Raw genomic sequence first — 21,484 nt, 5'->3', positions numbered from 1 at the left:
GACAACTTAATATGGAAAAAGTCCATAGATTAAAAAAATTCTCAGCATATAAAATAGTGTTGGACTTGTGGTACGATTATATTTTTCGCTTGAATCTTTGTATGGCAAATAATTTAAAAGCTGTTCTGTTAAAAAATATTATTTGTTTATATACTTTGTAAAATTTAAAAAAATCTATTTTTCCTTCTAAATTTAAAAATAAACTAGTACCTCTTTTCAGAATTGAAGTTTTAACTTTTTTATCTATGTTCAGCCAATAAGGACGCTCGACACATTTCCTGGACAGGTTGTTAATAACCAAGTTAATGAGGTTTACAATTATTAGATTGAGGTGGAATGCAGGAAGATCATGTGCCCGTATATACGCAATAGTATTTCGTATAAAAACTCAATTATTTGAAGAAAGGCATAGAAATATAATGTGGACACCAACGATGTAATATTATTTTATCAATTTATTTTCTATAAGCTTCCGATTAGATACTCTAAAAAAATAAGTTTTTTTTTTCCTTTGATGATAGCACTATTGATTTTGGGTAAACATGCATTTTGATCAGTGGCCCATGGTTTGTGTGTAATAAATATTATGTTGGTAAGGGGATTTCAATATTTTCATACACTAATGTAGGTATCTGGCTATTTATTTAAGTGATGGTATCACCAAGCTTATCCTGCTAGGGATTCTACAAAAGAGAAGATTTTAGGAAAAATATTCTACTCCCCCCCCTCCCCTGCTTGTCAATCACTGTTGCGCATTGTTTTAACCCCGTAATTTTTTGTCCTTTTTTTCAAGTTTGGTTGAAGTACCGAATTTTTCGAATTTGGGGAGTTTTTATGAAATCTCTTTTTTGAGTTTTGACGAAAAAGCTAGCGGGATTTATATTTTCCGCATACCATCGTGAGTGGTTTATTTATGATACCATCACTGGGCCGGACAAGCGTGTGACATATTGCATTAGTTGGCGTCCCCAACAGCCTGAACGTTACAGGAAAATGTGGAACTCAGCTTCACCCCCTCCTGGAGACTACGTGTCGGATCAATTTGGCAATTTTATAGAAGGAACACGCAACCTCCGACATTTTTCCCTCGCCTACTAGCCGTTCATAAAAGTCGTTCAACTAAAATTGCTTTATCTGAATGGCGCATGATCCTCACAGTTCGATATCTAGGATAACATTCAAAATATCTTTATGACGTCTTCAATAATATAATGCTACATCCATTGATCAATACTGAATATATATTTAAAAACCACCGAAATCTTGCTTGCGACTACTAGTATCTGGCAACACAGCGTTATCTTGACATTTGTAAATTTGCGCAGGTCTGCTTGCGCAGTTTTGTTTACCCTGGTCGATTGTCCTGGCATCGGTTTCTACGTTTCAGCTGATTTGTCAGTCGCCGAAGGTTTTCTCTTTCGTACGGTGATATGTTCCAAGTCGCGACGGTGTAGTGCGGTAGTGTTTAAATATACCTTAACCAGTGTCAATCCCCTGTGAAGTTTCACCCTTTTTCTCCGTTGTTGTATATAAGTGTTATCTGTGAAAATGTTTTCTGGACTCACGAATCAGGTCAGCTCGTGGATGGGAGCAGCTAAGGGTGAGCCCCAAGATGAAGAAGTGCCAACCCCCACTAAGGACATTGGAGACGGAGGATCTGCGGAGGCTGGTGAAAAGACCCAGAGGTATCTCCCCATTTCCCTATTTTCCATTCCCAATCAATAACCAAAGCGCAGACTTATGTTAGATCATCAAACAAACCTTCCGAAGCCTCAAGAATCCAACAAGCCACTCTTCGAATCGGGACTCAATTCCAATACGACTTTCTACACCAATTAGAGTAAGATTCAAAATAGAATTTGCCTTACTTAGAAAAATTTCTACCTGAATTGACTCAATTAATGTATTATTGATTGTGGAAATGCGCCAACGATTATTATGGCATGGTCATAAGACCTTATACAACAGTTTTCAAAAGGCAAACATTAAATATGCATGAATCAAGAAGATTTACACAAATATTAATAATTTTGTTGCAAATATTCTGTTTTTGTTGCAGTCCCACAAAGGCAGGCAGCAAACTAGACATGTTCACGAATGTGAAGTCGCAAATGACAGGTTGGTTGGGTTCCGGGATCCCTATCCCTGGTCTACGGAAGACCGAGGCAGCAGCGGAAGAAGCTGGAGCCGCCGCCGAGACTGCCGAGGCCATCCAACCCGAGGCATCTTCAGCTCAGGACTTGGCCAAGGACGAAGATGACAATTCGAGGTACATTAGGTATGGGGTTATCCATGCAATGAGGTCACTGACTGATAACTATTCTTTCTATTCGGAAAATAATTCAAGCAAGAGTTATTAAAAAAAACCTTCTAAAATTTTACAGAGGTAATCATAATCTGTTTAAAAAAGGAATTAAATCAATTCCTTGAAAAAGTTATCTCTTAAAATTATTTTTTCTCTGGTTTTCTTTCAAATCATAATATAAGCCAGAAATTTCATCATCTTATTATTCTCTTTAGCTAATGAAATCTTAGGCTTTATTATTCAAAATTATTTCAACCAATCGCTTGAATTTCTTTCCATAAATTCTGAACCTAGATGCGCCGAGCTGCTGGTGAGATAATATTCTGAGTTATAATATTTTTAATCTTTCTGTTTATATTATAATAAATTATCTATATTCCTTTTCTAGTTGCATCTTTATATTTTAAAAATATCTTTCAATGTTATCATATTATTATATCGCTTTTCATTGTTCTTTTGCATGTCTAATATGTGCCATATTTCAATTTATTAAAAAAAATAACAAGATTAAACGCTTTTCCTGATAAATGTTTAATAAACCTATTTTTTCTCCAAATAACACTTAATTTAATTCTCACAATTGAGAAATATTAATGCATGTCAGCATGTTTTATCTTTTTATTCTATTAATTAATCTTATTTTAAAACACATAATAATATCACATTGGCATTTTAAATCAAAACTAACATTCTTGGCACAGTAATAATTACAGACATCATATTTTTATAAATATTTTTACATTTTCACTAGCCAGCCTCATAAATTAAATATCATTCATTAAAAAACTGTACAAATAACTGCTCGGAAAGCAAACTCAAGAACGTCTCTGATTAGAGAAACACCTTTCTGCTGGAATATTTCTGTTTATGGTATGAATAAAACTATTTGATCTCTTATATGAGAATACACGGCGAATACCCGCAATTTATGCAACATGAAGATATGCTCTATGAGACGCACTACCAAAGTTTCCCATCTAGTAGGAGTATGCATAATTTGACAGATAGTCCATACCATACCTCCTGGAATGCTATTTGTTTATTTGTTTGTACCAAACAACTACTGCCAGGGGCGACACTACGATCTGCTATGTGCACCACATGGCAAGGCAGGCGTTGGCTCAGCAAAAAACGTTGTGGGGTGTGGTGCTGCTAAATACCGTTCCATAATATTTCATCAAAATGAAAATTCAACACCCCTTATAAAAAGTGATATAGAGTCATTAAAAGTGATGAAACAAAAACTAGGTTTAATAGTTACCTATGTAATGTAATGTGTTGAATTATCATTTTGATGAGATACCCGGTCACCCTAAATAACATCTCTCTTAATATTTTCAACATAAACCTTGAAGGTTTCAAGAGACATACAAGTAATGTCTCTTAATTCGTGTCATATGCGCAGTAAATGGACTCAGTGTATAAATATATATTCTGGAAATTTCTGTAAGTAGAGTTTTTGCAGGGCTTCCGGCATTCCCTCAAATGAAACTGACAATAATCATTTTATTATTACAATATACACTTTTCAGTTTTTCAACACAATAATTTATTATACAAATATATTTTTAAAATTATTATTTAAATCATCCGCTTAGCGCAACTAATGGATCAGCTTTTATGATTATTTTATGTTTCAGTGACACCATTTAATGGATGGACCCCATTTTTCATATTTAACATTTTATTTATGCATACTTTTGTTTTTGTCTTTGATGTTTGCCATTTTTTTTAAATTGTGAATTGCTTCCACCAACACCCTCCCACATAAAAGCCCAGACACTGCCAAGATGGCCGCCGATTAATCTATCCCCAATAACACAGCAACAAAGTATGAAAATTCAGAGAAAGAGTAATACTTAAATCAACTTCTCCCAGAGGACTATATGGCATTCTCAGTAGCGGTATGATGTGAGGCTGAAGTTAGCGGGGTGGGGAAGGAGATGGGAAAGGGGAAGGCGGGGAAGTACTTAAAATTATAAAAATTCTAAACTTAATTCGAATGTATGATTTCAATGTAAGTACATGCTACCTACCACTAGAGGCGCTGTCATTGTTTGGGCTCTTATACAAGAAGGTGTTGCTTCCACCTATGTAGTAGTGAACAGTCTTTATGTTAACAACCAATAACTAAAATACATAGTTATAGAACAATAATATCCATTAAAAATAACATATAATATCAGCTTTAATTTAACCCCAAGAAATATACCTACATACATAATATCCATTAATTTGATTGTAAACTACAGAAATGATTTTTTTTTAGGTTTCATATTTTCTCTTTTCATAATATGTTCAAACAATCAATGTTTTAAAAATATACATATGATTTGCTGATTTATATAAAAGCTGTAAAATATTTCTATCGTTTGGTTGGTAAGTAAAGTCTATATTTTTTAAAATAAATTAGTATTGCTAATTTATTAAGAATCTCTTCAAATTATTGGTAATATGGTTAAGAACGGAATTGCAGGCCCTTAATGAATAAATTAATAAGTTTACTGTTAAAATTTTAGTAAAATACAAATATATTATCACAATGTCGGAATATAAGAAATTTTCTAAAAGTTTATCAGAAAATGGCCTGCAAATCCGTTTTTAATAGGATTAATAATTGGAAGAGATTCTTTATAAATTAGCAATAATCATTTTTCTCCGTGTAGGTAAGGTACTCAGGGTAAGTTGTTGTTTTAGATGTTTTCGAAAAGCTTTTGCATTAAAAGTTTATTAAGATTATAAGAAATATTACTACAAAATATAAATAAATATTGCATGTGGTGAAACATGACATTTTGAAACCCCCCACACACTAATAATAAAATTAATAAATATTGCAAGTGGTGAAACACGACATTTTGAAACACCCTACACGCTAATGTACCATAATAAAATAAATATTACAAGTGGTGAAACACGACGTTTTGAAACACCCTACCCGCTAATGTACCATAATAAAATTAATAAATATTGCAAGTGGTGAAACATGACATTTTTCGATTTTGTAGAAAAATTAACTTAAAGTTAAATAGGTACTTCTTTGTGCCACAAAGGGAGAGTCGAAAAATACTATTAAGAAAATAAATTATTTTTATTTTAAATAATTGATCGGTCGAAATATAAAATGCACCTGATTTTTACAGTTGCAAAGGACATAAAATATTATAAATTTTTAATGCAAACATAAAAAGTTTTCAAAATGTCTTACGTTCTGCCTGAGCAACATTCCAAAACGGGAACATATTTAATAAAGCATATTTTTTTTAAAACAGCAAAAAATCTCATATCTAATGGATGACTGAAACCAACGAATAACGTAATAATATAATATATTGTATCTACCTAATTCAGTATATTAACAAAACACGTTGAATGACATGTTGAAATCAGCTGAAAACGTTTCTTTCTGGAGGATGGAACACCAGTAAAAAAATTGTGAATTGAAAAAATATATCCGTATTGTAGTAACGTCGATTTTTAATAATCTATTCGTTTTATTGAATTTATATTACAGTTAATAAATCGATAAAGGGAACACTTGTAAGTCTATAAAGTTTTGTGTCATTATATCTGAGTGGGTTGCTACAGTTGTAGACTTTAATTTATCATTTAGGTACCTACTCAAATTTTGATATCAATGGATATGGTTATATATTTTATATGGAAATTATACTTTTTGTCATTGCTAGGTGTGTGGTATTAAATAAATTTGGTAAATATTCCTAATTAACGAACACGGTTAATACAATGAGAGCGTTGTATTTAGTCATTGGTTAACCATTTCGTAATGAGAGACAACTATTTCAGCCACCTGAAATAATGCACTTTAATAGTTATATCGTTAAAATGAAAATAATTTTGCCAAGGGAACAGTCAATTACTGATAATTCACTCGGAGGCAATTATTTTGAAGTGACAGTTTTTAGGGTAGTTTTTATTCTTATTTTAATTAATCCAATCTAAGAATCTAAAATAGCTTCTATGTTTGGATGATAAAAAAAAACCTAGCCTGAAAAACAATGGCGGGAAAAAAAGATAATAAAATGATCCGAATTTTTAACGAAATAACAATTAAAATGAGTTATTTTACATTTCCGGTGACTGAGAGAGTTATTTTTCATTATTATTAAACTGATAAAAAAAAAATTGTGTCTAATAACCGTGTACAAGAATTATGGATATTTACCGTAAATTTTAACGTTTTTGAGAAAGGAATTAGCTTAAAAGTTTAAACCCAAGAGGAATTCGAGAGGAGCGCTCTCAATGGAATGAACTAATTTTTTCTAGAATTCCTTTGAAAGATTCGGAATATGGATAAGAAAACCGGGGCGTTGGCCCCGACTGCAGACGGGATTCGGTAAAAAATATGTTATCCTTTTGTGAAACTCCTCGACAACCCAATTTGGACGTGAAATAAATAGTCTTGAAACGAATTCCGCGTTTCGCGCAACGGCTTGCCAAAAAGCATTGAAATGGCCAAATTTATGGATCCGTTCCAATTTTTTCGAATTGCTCTCCAGAAGTTAATGCGTTCCGTCGCCAGCTCAGACTGCTGTCTGCTCCAAAACTACTTAATGGCAGTATTATACCTACGAATTTGTTTTGCTTAATGCTTCCCATTTCGGAACTCAAGCGCATCTTTTATAGACCTATAATAATTATATATCTTTATAATTACAATAAATATCGCAAATTATCTTAAAAAACATAATAAGTAATGGCAGCATCTACTTTTATTTTGCTTAATTCTTCCCATGCATTCGTTCCCAGCAGGAACGAATCTTTTATATAGTAATTTGACTTTAGGCAATTAGATTACCAAAAGAACATTTAATAAATTGATCTTACTTTACTATATAATGGCAGTACATACGCATGTTTTGTTTTGCTTAATTTAATAGCAGTGTCTGTATTTGGAAATAAAACCGATCTTTCAAAGACCAATAATAATAATTATGTATATTAAAAGATTCTCCAAATAACACTTAAAAATGAACTATGTATTCAATTCATTATATTCGATCCGTTCCAATTCTTTCGAATTATTGCTCTTCAGAAGATAATGCGTTCCGTCGCCAGTTCAGACTGCTGTCTGCTTCAAAACTATTTTATAGCGGTACCTACTACGTATATTCTGTTTAGCCACCGCCATCTTGTTAGTAAAGATGGCGGTGGTTTAATAAATATTTCCATTTCGGAGCTGGAGCGCATCTTTTATAGATTAATAAAATTATTAGATTTCCAAAGAACATTAAAAAACATGATACCTAATTGCAGTGTCTACGTTTGTTTTGCTTATTTATTTTCATTTTGGAGCTGAAATGCATATTTTATTGACCAATTATTATTACTATTAGTATTGGTCTAATACAAAAGCATATTTTTTATTAGACCAATTATTTTGTTAAAAAATTTTTTTTTGTATGTTCCGGGTCCGGCCAATTTTGACAAGATGGTAGCTGTATTTGATAGTACATTTTTATTCCGCCATAGCTCTCTCATGCGCTCTGGCACACGAGCTATCATATCGGAATAATCAACATTACGTGAAATCTACTGTTCACAGAACTACCAGTTAAGGCGAAGCTTAATGCTAAATCACTATTTTTATTAATCTTCATAATGAATGTACATTATGAATTCCAAAAAAATATGCTTTAGATAAATTGAAGGATTTCCTATCGTTTCCTTGAGTAGAATACAAATAAAAACATAAATTACTCAATAAAAAATATGAATGTAACATACTAAAAAAAATATTTTTCCAATAGAAATGTATGAACGCGTAAAGGAAACAACTTTAAAAAAATACAGTATTATAGCTAAGATTATCTGTGACAGTTTCACTTGATTAACTTTTTTGCTTTCTTATAAAATTATTTACAAAATAAATTAAAAAACAGTTTTTTGCTTGAAATCGAACGTTTCTAGACTCCGTTTGGCAAGCGATTTTAATGCCTATTGCCTACAATATAAGGTATACCATGAATATACACATTTTTGGCTTGTAGCTTCCTCTTAATTCGTATTCCTCCCAATCCTACACAAGATTCATCAGCTTAATAATATTTTCGTTCTTTTGGAATTCTCGCAACAAAGCGAGGACGTGCTTTGATTTGTGAAATAAGCTTTGTGGCTCGAAAGGATGCTTTATCCATTGTAAATTTAATCGAGTTCAATCAAGTGGACACATTTGATATAATTTGGTATAATAAAGCAAAGGCTTCAGCGTTTTAAACTATTCGTCCTGGAAATTGAGAAAAAGTTGTAAAAAATCTACTGGTAAAGTACGTACGACGGACTCCGCAGCTAAATGTACATGCATTAACTATGCTTCAGTAGTTTGATGACTCAGTTTCCACTGGCCCGCAAAATATGTTATTTCATTTCATATTTGGGCGCGCCAAGTTTATGTTAAAAAAAACAATGCTCTAATGGCAGTAGCCTATAGTTTATGGAAACAAGTGAGATGGGCCATAAAACGGGCCATAGCGGTGACGTCCAATTTCCGTTACGACGGGTTTCTAACAAAAAATCCGTCCAATCAGTTATCATTGGGTACAATTTATCATAATTTTATTTGTGCCTTTAGAATTGCACGAAAATGAATAAGTTCATTCGGGGGTAATAAATGAACAAATGAACATTCAATATCCAATTTCCTCATTCAGATCTTAGAACACGAAACTATTTATCTCCTTATATTTGTATGATTAAAAACTTTTATCTAAGTTGTCCGTTGCTGGATAAAATCCAATGACTAAATAAAATAGCCTGTGAAACCCATGATCCTAAAAAGCCCCGGACAGAGCATAAGTGCGCTTTTATATGAATTATATTGAAGTCAAAACTAGGGTGAGGAGGAATTGCCTAGCAGCCATCTTCTATGACAACATTTTGAAATCATTTATTGTTATTAAGTTTAATTTGTAGAACTCCATTTTATTTTTTTATTTTTTATATATACAATAATATTATTATTGGGTTTATAAAAACAGTTTATTTTTAAACAAGTTCTGCTGTGTAATTATTATTACGCGTGACAGCTGTTTCGCCCTCTGAAGACAGTTTGATAATGCCTTCAGAGGGCGAAACAGCTGTCACGCGTAATAATAATTACACAGCAGAACTTGTTTAAAAATAAACTGTTTTTATAAACCCAATAATAATATTATTGTATATATAAAAAAAAAAAAAAAAAAAAAAAAAAAAAAAAAAAAAAAAAAAAAAAAAAAAAAAAAAAAAAAAAAAAAAAAAAAAAAAAAATTTTGAAATCATTTGTACGCAAAGTGATAAGACAGGGAATGGGACATGTCATTAAATTGTTTAAGTAGGTAAAGTTTTTTTCATACATCTTCCCCCGCACCTTCAAATGTTTCTCGAATAGCTCCGTCCAAGGCTTTTAGGTTCATGGTGGAGCCGGTCTGTTCTTAACCCTTGGTACGCTATCAGGCTCCCGTACCTTAATACTACCCTGGTGTCCCAGGGTAAAATACTATTTTCGTAAAAATTTGACGGCCTCCGTGGTGGAGGAGAAAGGCTCTCGACTAGCAAGTCGGAGGTCGCGAAATAATTTTGATTTGATTAGTTTGTATCATTTCACAATTTACTCATTTAATATAATTTAAAGTATATTTGCGATACGTTCCAGAGTGGAAGATACTCTTCAGTATCACCGTGTTGTAAGAGAACCATTCAGAATTGAAACGTTACTTGAAATGCCTTTTTTCGTGTTTGGTGACCAGATCTTAATAGCCAGGTACTTCCCCACCTTCCTCTTTTCTATCTCCTTCCCCTCCCCAGTACCTCACAACACACCCTAATAAGGAATTTCAATCCATTTAAAAAAAAGTTATCAACACCAACATCCACATTCAAAGTTAACCTTTCCCTTACTGTGCTAAAAAAAAATCCACGCGTTCCGGTGCTGTGTAGTCAATACACATCTCAAAATAAGCGATATAATATCGGAAAAATATGAATATTCATAGCTAATTGCTTATGTTTTTTTTATATTTTATATCAAAAGTGATAATAAATGTAATTTAATTGCTGAAAACATGAAAAAACTATCGGCAGATGCCAAAAAACGTGCGAGGGGTCCACATCTAACGACGATCGACTGGCCGCCGGCTGGCGGCTGGCACACACACAGCTATGCGGTCGTAGGTATCGATGGTCTAAATCAAAATGGTCAAATCAAATTTGAACATGAAACGTTTTAAATGGGGTAAATTTAGATAGAAACATTACCTATTGCAGAAGGAGCTTATGATTTTATGATTCTCATCAGATTTCGATCAAACTTGTTTGATAAATTATTATTACCTCCGCGACCGACTCTGCGGTAAGATCCCCTAAATATATATATATTTTTTAATCAATTAATTATTTATGTGTGTATATTTTTTTATGTGACACTAGAGTATATACACGGTGTCCGGAAACTCGTAGTACAAGCGGGAAACTGGAGAATCTACACCACATGGGGAACCCAAAAAAACTTAAAGTTTTTTTGAGCATTTTCACAAAAAAAAAAAAAAAAACAAAAAAAAATATTTTTCGTCTATTTTAGGGTTAAAGTTTTTTCTGGTGTTTAGGGTTGAACAACAGATGTTTTAACCCTGCAGAGCAGAAATATTTTATGATTACATCGGGTTAAATGAAGGGTGATTTCAAAATAATGCTTCAAATCCGAGTTTCTTCATTTGTTTTACTTTCAAATAGTTTTAATTAGTTGGGTACTTTGATCTTCAGTAATAATTTATAAGAATTTGATTAAAAAAAAAAAATCAACTTCTAACTCGATTTACTCGATAACGAAAGCTCAAATCAAAAAAAAATATACTACAAAATCGACTCCAAATGTGATGTAGATTCACCAGTTTCCCGCTTGTACTACGAGTTTCCGGACACCCTGTATATACATATTTAACAAAAAAGAAGGTTATATTTTGTCTTTTAGATTAGTATTATATATGTATTTCTGCTAGACGCAGTTAGGTTGATTGTAAGGCTGCCTTTACACTTGGAAGTTTTTTCCTGTAAGTTGCTCACGTAAGCGACTTACGACAAATTTACCAATGTAAACGACACCATAAGTCACTTACCGTAATTTTTACCAAGTTACGGAAGTTTTTTTTACGTAAGTTTTTGACAGGTCTAATCGCTCACGCGGGAATTTACGGCTCTCTCACAGCTTATCAAAACAGATTGATAAGTTGAGACGCTTACAGTAAGTTTTGACGTCACTGTCTGGATAGTAAAACAGAAATCTGCAACACTGACAGGTCTTTCTGCCGTTGCTCCTCGGGACTTGTTTATTTGTTGCCATGAACAGCTTTATGAAATAATACTCTGCCATAATCTATGGAGACTAACATAACATTATTTATCATCACAATGTCATGTTTAAAAAATGCCTGTGTAAATGTGTGATAATGATTCTAGTATTCGACTTCACGAACTGATGGATCAGCTATCAAACTTCACAACAAATTAATATCTCGAATGAATGCATACAAAAATGCAATACAAGAATACGTAGAAAACATTACCTGACGCCAAAAATCGAAGAGTCACCATTAATTTTTCTAACTAACTAACTAACCATCACGCCGTTTCCCCGCAGGGGTAGGCTGAGAGGACGGACAGCCAATCAACTCGGTCTTGGCACACACTTATTGCCTCATTCACATTCATACATCGTCTAATACATACTCTTCTATTATTATGACTGTTGACATGGCCCGATTCAAGTATCTGATTCACTTGGTCGTGCCATGTCTTCCTCGGGCGTCCCCGACTTCTGCTACCATTCACATTTGCATCGTATATTCTCCTTACACTCCTTTCTTTGCTCATTCGCTCTACATGCCCAAACCATCTAAGCGTCCCCTTCTTGATTTTACTCATTACGCTTACATCAGCCTTGTACTCTTTGCGGATCTCCGCATTTCTCACACGATCGTACATGGTGTTACACACATACGCCTCAGGAATCTCATTAATTTTTCAGCTGGTGAAATAGCATTCCGAAAACGAGTATCATTCTTTTTAATTAGCGGTCCAACCATTTCCAATATGTATTAGAAGTCAGTTGCTCTAATTTGGATAAAATTAAGTAATTTTCGTTGATCCTCAATTCTTAATTCTGCCGTTAAACGAACGAAATCCCCATCAGTACTTTTTCTTTGAAGCCAACTCCTAGTCCAACACTCTGCGGGCCCTTACGTTTTTGTTTGACAAAATTGTGCATTTTATCGCAGCGGCAATCCGTTGTGTGCGGAAATGGGTATTATATGGGGATCCATGATCTAACCGTAAATAAACAAATCCCTGTTTTCAAATATTACTAACTGACAGCTGTCAGTCAAGTCGGCGGCAACGCGTTGTCAGGAAGCCATCTTACCAAAAATAGAATTACTGGTGTAGCGGTCTCTGTGAGAAGTTCGTAAGTTAAACTTCCAAACAACTTCCGTGAGCATTATTTACGATAAGTTGGATGCATATGTAATCGCTCCTGTGAGTAACTTATCAAAAATTTACGAAAGTCGTAAATTTTACTTACAAGTGTAAACCTAGCCTATCGAATAATTTAACAATTTTTTATTTAATAATTTAACCGCAGAGTCGGTCGCGGAGGTAATAATAATTTATCAAACAAGTTTGATCGAAATCTGATGAGAATCATAAAATCATAAGCTCTTTCTGCAATAGGTAATGTTTTTATCTAAATTTACCCCATTTAAAACGTTTCATGTTCAAATCTTACTCAAGGGTACCATCTAGTCTAGAGTGCACAGACGAGTCTATCGCTATCCTTTTCATTTTCAAGAACAAATAGCATGCGCACTCTCTTTGTTTTAATGGACGGACAGCTGCTATGCTTTGTCCTCTTCTATCGCATGGGATGGTTGGTTGGGACCTCTCAGTCGCACACGAGAATTCGCGGCAAGTTTTCAAAAAGTTTTAGTTTTCAAAATTCGACAACCGGAATTCGGGACTGATTTTTAGCAGGCAACCTTATACCATCGTGTTCATAATGAAATAATCTTTAATTTCATATAATTTTTATTCAATAATCAGACCGGTGCAAAATGCTTTTTCGATTTACCTGTTTATACATGGCAACCTGAGAGTTGTGACCGGAAAAGAGTAGGCAACCTAACGTTTGCATATTCTATGGGTTTCATACTTTCGATTGGTATAGAATTTGTATAGTAATCAAACCGGTGAAATGTTTAAAAAATTATTATTTTTAATTATTAATTAATCATACCCTGGACTAAAATTTGCTAGGCAACCGATATGCAATATATTTATTGACATATTAAATTAAATATACAATACGTTTCATCAAATAAACATCTCGGTGACGGTCGTTCTTTAAGGGATCTTAGACTATAAGGTGATTTGTGACAAAAGCTACGATTTCGTAGCTTTTACGAGTTTACGAGTTGTGATCTTTTGGCAGTATCGATTGTACCGTCTTACAAGTCTTATGTTTAAATAATTCTATATATTTGTCTACAATATGTAGTTTCCCCAAGTAGGGGAGAGTATGGTATATCGTACCACTTCGCACTTAACTCTCAATACTGTATGATTGAAATGGGTTAGAGAATTGGAGTTAGGTTTAAATAAATACTTATTTTATTGGGTACCATATTTATTTAAATCATATTTTACAGGCATCTGTAATGTTTTTTCACTGAAAAAAAAACTGCACCAAAATTTTTCAAATAATTCATTTAGATACGGTTTTGAAAGGGGACCCGCATTCCCAATTTCTACCGATTTATAAATTTAAGTTAACTCAGTTTCTCGCTGCCCCCTTGAGGTGATTTACTATATGAATCATCCAAATATTATTAAGTTTTTAAGTTCCAAAAAAAAAAGTTATTTTTTAAGGTAGTGAATTATATACAATTCCCTAGATAGAAAAAAATCGCAAAGTAAGGTCCGAAAATTATTAAAAACACGTTTTCTTCTGTTATTTAAAATGTTATAGCAGAGGTTCCCAAACTTTTTTTCCCATTTGTTTTGCCGAAACGTGAATTATATAAAATTCCCTAGATAGAAAAAAATCGCTAAGTAAGCTCGGAAAATTATTAAAAACACATTTTCTTCTGTTATTTAATATGTTATAAGCAGAGGTTCCCAAACTTTTTTGCCCCGTAGACCACTAATTCATTTTTTTTTCGTAATCCCCCTGCCTGCCGAATATTGAATTTTCCTAAAACTATTAACGTCCCATTTGATAATCATTTTTTTTTTAGTAAATATATTCCCTTCCCTTGCCTGCCCAACAACCGGGTAACGGTATAGTTGCTCTGTCTTTACATTGTACAGACAGGGGCACCCTTGTGAGGAATTACACCAAATGAAAATGAAGCAGGATAAGCAACGGGAATTTCTTTCTATAGCTAGCCCTACAGAACTGCCCCGTAAGTTCTTTGTCAGTGCTTATTCCGGTCAGTTCTTCTCACATGATATCCGATTCTTCAATTGTGCATTTTCATAGTCAAAAAGTCTGTGTGAAGTGCATTTAAATGTTGAACGTCATTATTACCCTGGACGTTCTTCAAAAACAAGTTGGGGAACTAGGAAAATTCGCGGCTTCCAATGTGCAATGTTTTGCTTGAATATATTAATTCTGACGAGAAAAGGAACGTAGACTCTATTTATATACCTCAATTAACAACTTTACGAAATATAAAAATACAAATATCAAATAAGTAATTTCTCAGTCTATTATATTTGTGTTAGGTCTATTGTGTCATTTACGGAACTCCTAAATGTTGACTTGAGGTAAATGGGGGTCCGCTCGTATGAACCCCCATTTGAATCTCGTGGACCCCCAAATTTTTTTCTCGCTGACATAGACCCCCAGCATGCCGATATCGACCCCTGGGGGTCCATATAGACCACTTTGGGAACCTCTGTTTTAGATAGTAATTTTAACGTTTTCTTTTTAATATTTGGTATGTCAAATAGCGGCATAGGTCGACCTTTTTGATTTGATGTTTTTTGGCAAGGGTTGCTAACTTTCAATAACAGGTCTTTCAAGTCATATTTTTACTATTTTAATCAAAGGTTTCACGGTAACTGCGACACAAACAATTTTTTAAACAGTGTAGAATTGAAGAAAGATATTTTATGAAAAAGTTCTTTTGGGAAGGCTGACAGAGATATTGAAAGAAGGGTAAATGCAGGTAAATCCACTAATGGAGGACTGAACGCAATTGGCGCTAACAAAAAAACTGTCCAAAGAAGCGAAGCTAGCAGTCCACATTGGAGTGCTGGTACCTACCCTGATGTATGGCAGTGAGGCATGGAAATGGCAGAGGAAGGATGAAAGTAGACTAAATGATATCCCTGAGGCGTATGTGTGATCAAACCATGTATGATCGTGTGAGAAATATGGGGATCCACAATGAATGCAAGGCTGATGTAAGCGTAATGAGTAAGATTAAGAAAGGGACGATTAGATGGTTTGGTAGTGTAAAATATATAACGCTAATGTGAATGGTAGTAAAAGTCGGGGACGCTCGAAGAAGGCATGGCACGATCAAGTGAACTTGAGCCAGGCCATGTCAAGGGTCAGAATCAGCTTCACAAAACTTATAATTATAATATCCCGTAATTTTTACGGGTCTGTGTTAGTATAAAAAAGGCAAAGAAACCACAAAAATGATAACTAGGTTAACTTTACAAACCAACGACATTGTGATAATTTGACCTAAGACACAGACAAAGACAAAAGACAAAAGATTTAATGCATAGATAATTTTTACCGTTTTAGTATACATTTTAAAATAGTCAAGTACCACCATTCTTCTAAAACAAAAGGCCTATCCATTATTTTTTATCGAAGATATAAAACCGTTCTTTTACATGCAAGGCCGGCATTAAATCTTTATACAGAGACGTTTTGAAAAGGGGCACTTGCTCGATGTGACGTCATATATCCCCTGACGTCACAACCCCCCATACCCTGTCCGGTAGAAAATAGTGGGCCGTGTCACTCGATATAATGACTTGGGGGTGGCTCTCAACGGGCTAATATCGCTTGGCGGGCTAATACGGGCTAATATTATATGTCTTTATGTACTCGTATATAAAGCAGATGGTTTTTGAATGATGAACTTTGGCATCATGAAATTTGCACACTATTGTGTAAATTTTTTTGATCAACGCAACTATTTTTAGATTCCGTTGTCCTTTCCACCATGAGCTGTGCTCGACGTCTTATTGTTTATTCATCAAAGTTCGTTTTAACGAACTTTTTAAAAAGTTTTGTTTTAACGCGACCTTTAGGCATTTCATCTGTCTGTAATTTTTTTGTACGTTCATATCCACTTTATTATTCAAGCAAGCCTTAAGTTGATTATGTGGCTAGCTTTGTCAGAGCTTTTCATATTAAGTTTGAAAAAAGAATAAAGAATGAAAAAATAAGGTTTGTAAAATATATTCTTTATAATTAAATAGGGATGTATTTGAGTACCATCACGAATAAAAATGAGTATTTCTTTATTATGAGGATTTCAGGCCCTTAACGAATGAATTGATTGTATTATCACGATGTCGGAACACGTGTTCATAAACATCAAAATATTTTCGCATTTCGTCACTATGTATTATCAAGGCAAACGCAGGTACAAGAACACGCGTTCTCCTATATATTAAGAATTTACTAAAAGTTTATCAGGAAACGGCCTACAATCCCGTTTTTAACCGGATTACCAATAATTTGAAGAGATTCTTAATAAATTGGCAGTACTCATTTCTCACCGTGTAGGTACTTAATTTAAAATTGCTTTTGATTTATTAAATTAGAGAAAAATAGGTTTTTTTTGGATGCGAAACAAATTATATATTTATTCAAATTTTTTACTAACAACTTAAACTACAAAAAGGGAAATATTTTGTGCTCCTTTTATGAATTTTTAAAAACAATCTCTAAATTTAGTAAATGACAACGTTTTAAACTTTATTTATGTCGTAAAATTCTCCACCGATTAAAGGTTTTACTGTGACCTTTCGCGGCACACGCCTACACATTATAATAAACTACCATATTTGGGACACGTAAAAATCACGTCAAAGCTCTTTGTAAATGATCGTTAAAATATATGAATTAATTTAAACCTTTATTTTTTAATTATCCGTTGTTAACTAATATTCATAAAAACCAAACGACTAAAGTTACAGTTTATTTTATCAATTATGTTCTGTAATGTGTTAAGGGGATAACGTTGAAATTCTCGCTTAATACCAGCCGCCTGTTTTGATGTATGCAATAAAAATACGCTAAAATACACGTTTCATTTTACTGTGTGAAGTTCAGTCACAAATATTTAAATGTTTTCCGATTGCAATCTGAAGGACTTAACGTGCCACATCATACAATAAAACCAAATCAGAAATTGGGGAGCATTTTTTTTGTTTGATACTTTAATTTTTTCTAGGCTTTTAAGAATAAATTGTGAGTAAAAATGTTCGATTATGGCACAGGCTAGTGTGTGTGTTCTAGTAGCATTTTATTTAAGCCTCTGTTATTTCTAAGCGATCATTTTTTTAAAACAAAACACTTGATTTTGAATTAATTAAGTGCATCACCTTAAGCCCCCGCATAACATATTTCACTTGAACACTTTTAAGTTGTTGTTCCTAAAAAAATATATGTTTTTTTAATATCTAGATAATATCTACAATCTACACATTTGCCGAACCTAAACAGTAATTATATGAAATCCCCTTGATAGAAAAATTAGCCAAAGCATGCATAAAAAAATACTAAAATCACATTTTGTTCTGTTATTTAACATGTTATAGGTATGAAAAAATTCACAGTGTATCTTTAAATGCTACTTTACTCATCTGTCTAGAGATTTTTGCTCTACTTTAAACGAGTCGTATTTTATAAAATATGTTCATAATTTTCGCTTCATTTTTATCGGTTTTTAGTATTGTCGCGTTGTCTCCAACATACGTATTGACATATTATCTCCCTTTCAAACCATCTTATTCTTTTTTTGAAAGCTTACTACGGAGCCTTAAATGTAAAGTTGTAGTTGTAAATCCAATTAAATATGTCTTGTGATGTGACAAATGTTAAACTGTAGTTATAATAATTCCGAACAATAATTCCAAATAATATTCTGTGATGCGTCAATGAAATTAGTAAAATCATTATGCAGGAATGCTACAAATCAATGTTATAATCCTTGAGCTTTTACGATCATGTCTTTTGCAACATGTTATGCTTTTGTTCGTCAAATCTCATAGGTTTGCATTTCCACCGCTCTGGCGCCACTAGTATGTTTTGTATGAACTTGAGGAACATGACGGATGATCCCACAGGTGCTAATATTCATAACGCACCTATTGGATTTGGGATTCATTTCGGACTCATTCTCACCGCAGTACAAGTAGCATTCGGACGGGTGGATTTTTACCACGGAATTTTAATGGCACGCTTTACGTTTAATTAAATTAAAATAAAAGTTAGTTTTTTTTCCTTATATTTTTTAAATTTATATGAAGAGTTATTTTCAATCAAAACATAAAATATCCTTTGAATGTAATCTATATAAATAAAAATGTTAATATTCGTTTGTTCAAAATCTTAAATCTCCGAAAATTCTTCACCGATATCGCTGAAAATTTCAAAGTTTGTTCTTATTAGTGCCAGGAGTGTTTATAGAGCGGTTTGAATGGTAGAACAAGTCGGGGACGCCCGAAGAATACTTAACGCAATATTTCTGAACCAGAATGAGATACGCAGTCGAATTAAAATCTATGTAATGTAGTTTTTAACAGTAAAATTGTGGTACACAGTAGTGAATGGTGGAATAAGTCGGAGACGCCCTAGAAATACATAATTTCAATTTTAGCATTGCGGGGTCCGGTAATTTAAAATATAAAATATGGCGGTCTATACGAAGAAAAAATTCTAATACAGGGTTTTCCAATAAGAGGTGTTATTTTGATATTCAATCGTAAAAGATCAATGGTTTCGTTGCTTGTGTGGCACGTAGCGCCGTCTTGTTGAAAGTAAACGTTGACAAGATCAGTACCATCTAATTCCGGCCATAAAAAAACATTAATCATCTCTCGATAGCGCAATCCATTCACCGTAACTGTTGCTCCAGCCTCATTTTCGAAAAAGTAAGGTTAAATGACTCCGCCGGACCATAAACCGCACCAAATAGTCACACGTTGAGGATAGAGAGGCTTTTCAACAATAACTCTTGGGTTTGCCGAGCCCCAGATGCGACAATTTTGCTTGTTGACGAAGCCACCGAGGTGGAAATGGGCCTCATCACTCAAGATGATTAGCATTTGATTCACTCAAGTGAATTTTAATAATTTCAATGCGTTGTTGAAGCGTGTATCGTTCCATTTTTATTAATGGCGTAATTTCTACTTGTCAAATGTCAAAAAATGACAGCTCCAAAAGTAACATCTACCGAAATAGCGGGCTATTCAAAATAACACCTCTTATTGGAAAACCCTGTAGTTCACTAGGAATTTAGATATCATATGAATTCAGAATTATCATATTTTTAAAGGGTTGACTGTAATATTATATTTAATTATTGTATGCTTATCATATTATTTCCATGAATACGTCATAATAAGGCTATATTACACTCGATAAATAACTTATACAAGTTTCTCAGCTGCTGATATGTGATATTATTACAGTTGACGTGAATTAATTTAAGCTAACAAACATCACAGTCTGCTTTAGCAAGATAGTGTAAAAGGGATAGGGGGGAATCGTTACATTACGTAAAACAGTACACAATTATTTTTATTAGTAAGAAATTTAGAACTTTGTAAAAAAATCCTCATCAAAAGAAATATACGTACCATGGAAACTTTTGTCAACAACGTCAAGATAAACATTTGAAAAACAAAATCCGTAAACAATTTTTTCGAAATTCAAGAAATAGTGGTCAGCCTTGGTGACATGTAATTTATTCATCTCTAGACAAACAGCCATCTATGTATTATAATTAAATTAAATAATAATATTTTCGAGAAATCAGCTTTTTGGAATGTTATAAGTTTCGTGCATACAATATATACTTACAGATCAATTAAGGTTTCCCTTCATTATGTAAATTGTAACACATGTAAGTTTTACGTTAGATGAAAAAATCCTTTTTTTTCTCCGGAGTTTAGTGCCACCCATTTAATATGTGCAGTCCTTGCCAATTTCCGTCAAAAGTCCATTAGATCATTATTAAGGCGATGCCATACGTAATAATGCAAAATCATGTGTTTTTGGTAGATGCATTAATTAAATACTGCGAGTAGAATACATCTTGGCCTTTGAAATGATCGAGTATTTTTTAGATTTCAATTCTATCAAGTCTTTTTATAAGCCCAGAAAAAAATAATGTAAAGGCCTATGAAAACTGCTTTAAAATTTAAAATCTCCTACTTACGAATCCATTTTCTGTTATGATTTTATTGTATAGTGTGATAAATTAAGTTATTTATAAAATGATCGAAAAAAATTAAATATTTATGCCTGAACATCCCCAAAATAAAATAATAGGCACTTTTTGGCCATGTTTTTTTCTTGCATAAATCAAAACAGGCGGATGGTGTTAAGCGGGAATTTAAACCTTATCGCCATCTACGTAAGGGTTGTTATTGATAGCGGCTCAATTTAAAATATTACATGACGTAGTGCATCGCCTTAATTTTTCGAAGGAAATTTCTTCTGAAAGCTTATCACTTTGTCATGACATTATTTATTATATTAAAACACAAATAACTTTGTTTACTTCACTTTAATACATATAACCTCTACATGTTTCATGAACAAAGTTCACCTCATCAGGAGTAAGTCAAAAATTAAATATAGATTACAACTAAACAGTGGAAGGAGTGGGGAGGGGTAAGAGTGGGCGGAGTTTTTCAGAATTAGGAATTACAATATTGTTAGACGGGAAAGACCAGTTTAGTGGGAAAATATTTAAAACTGCGTTTATAATTTTTTGCTTTAAGTCTGCTTTTATATCAACACGTTTTTTAATTTATAAAATTTCTAAATTATTTATTTGCAAAACTTTATATCCTGTGTTTTAAGACCTGAGTTTTTATCAAAAGTGTGATCGTTATTCAAAAGATGATCTGCAAACTCAGATTCACTTT

The 21,484-nt window shown here is 33.2% G+C and overlaps 1 protein-coding gene across 5 annotated transcripts in view; it reads left to right on the top strand.

Moving 5' to 3' along the window:
• Positions 1–1,298: 1,298 nt before the first annotated feature.
• Sap47 (Synapse-associated protein 47kD) overlaps positions 1,299–21,484 on the top strand; it is a 242,082-nt gene continuing 221,896 nt past the window's right edge. For 4 of the 5 annotated variants that reach the window (XM_089640340.1, XM_089640338.1, XM_089640336.1 and 1 more), the window contains exons 1-2: positions 1,299–1,685; positions 2,060–2,278. In XM_089640340.1, coding sequence (XP_089496466.1) covers positions 1,549–1,685; positions 2,060–2,278 — 356 coding nt within the window. In that variant the 5' untranslated portion in view covers positions 1,299–1,548. The remainder of the gene's footprint in view (positions 1,686–2,059; positions 2,279–21,484) is intronic. The other variant, XM_089640337.1, reaches the window with a different exon arrangement.

Source organism: Hesperophylax consimilis, chromosome 15 (genome assembly GCF_061612785.1).
Source record: "Hesperophylax consimilis isolate HC1 chromosome 15, BYU_Hcon_1.0, whole genome shotgun sequence".
Taxonomy (NCBI): domain Eukaryota; kingdom Metazoa; phylum Arthropoda; class Insecta; order Trichoptera; family Limnephilidae; genus Hesperophylax; species Hesperophylax consimilis.
This window is presented reverse-complemented; position numbering and strand designations above follow the sequence as displayed.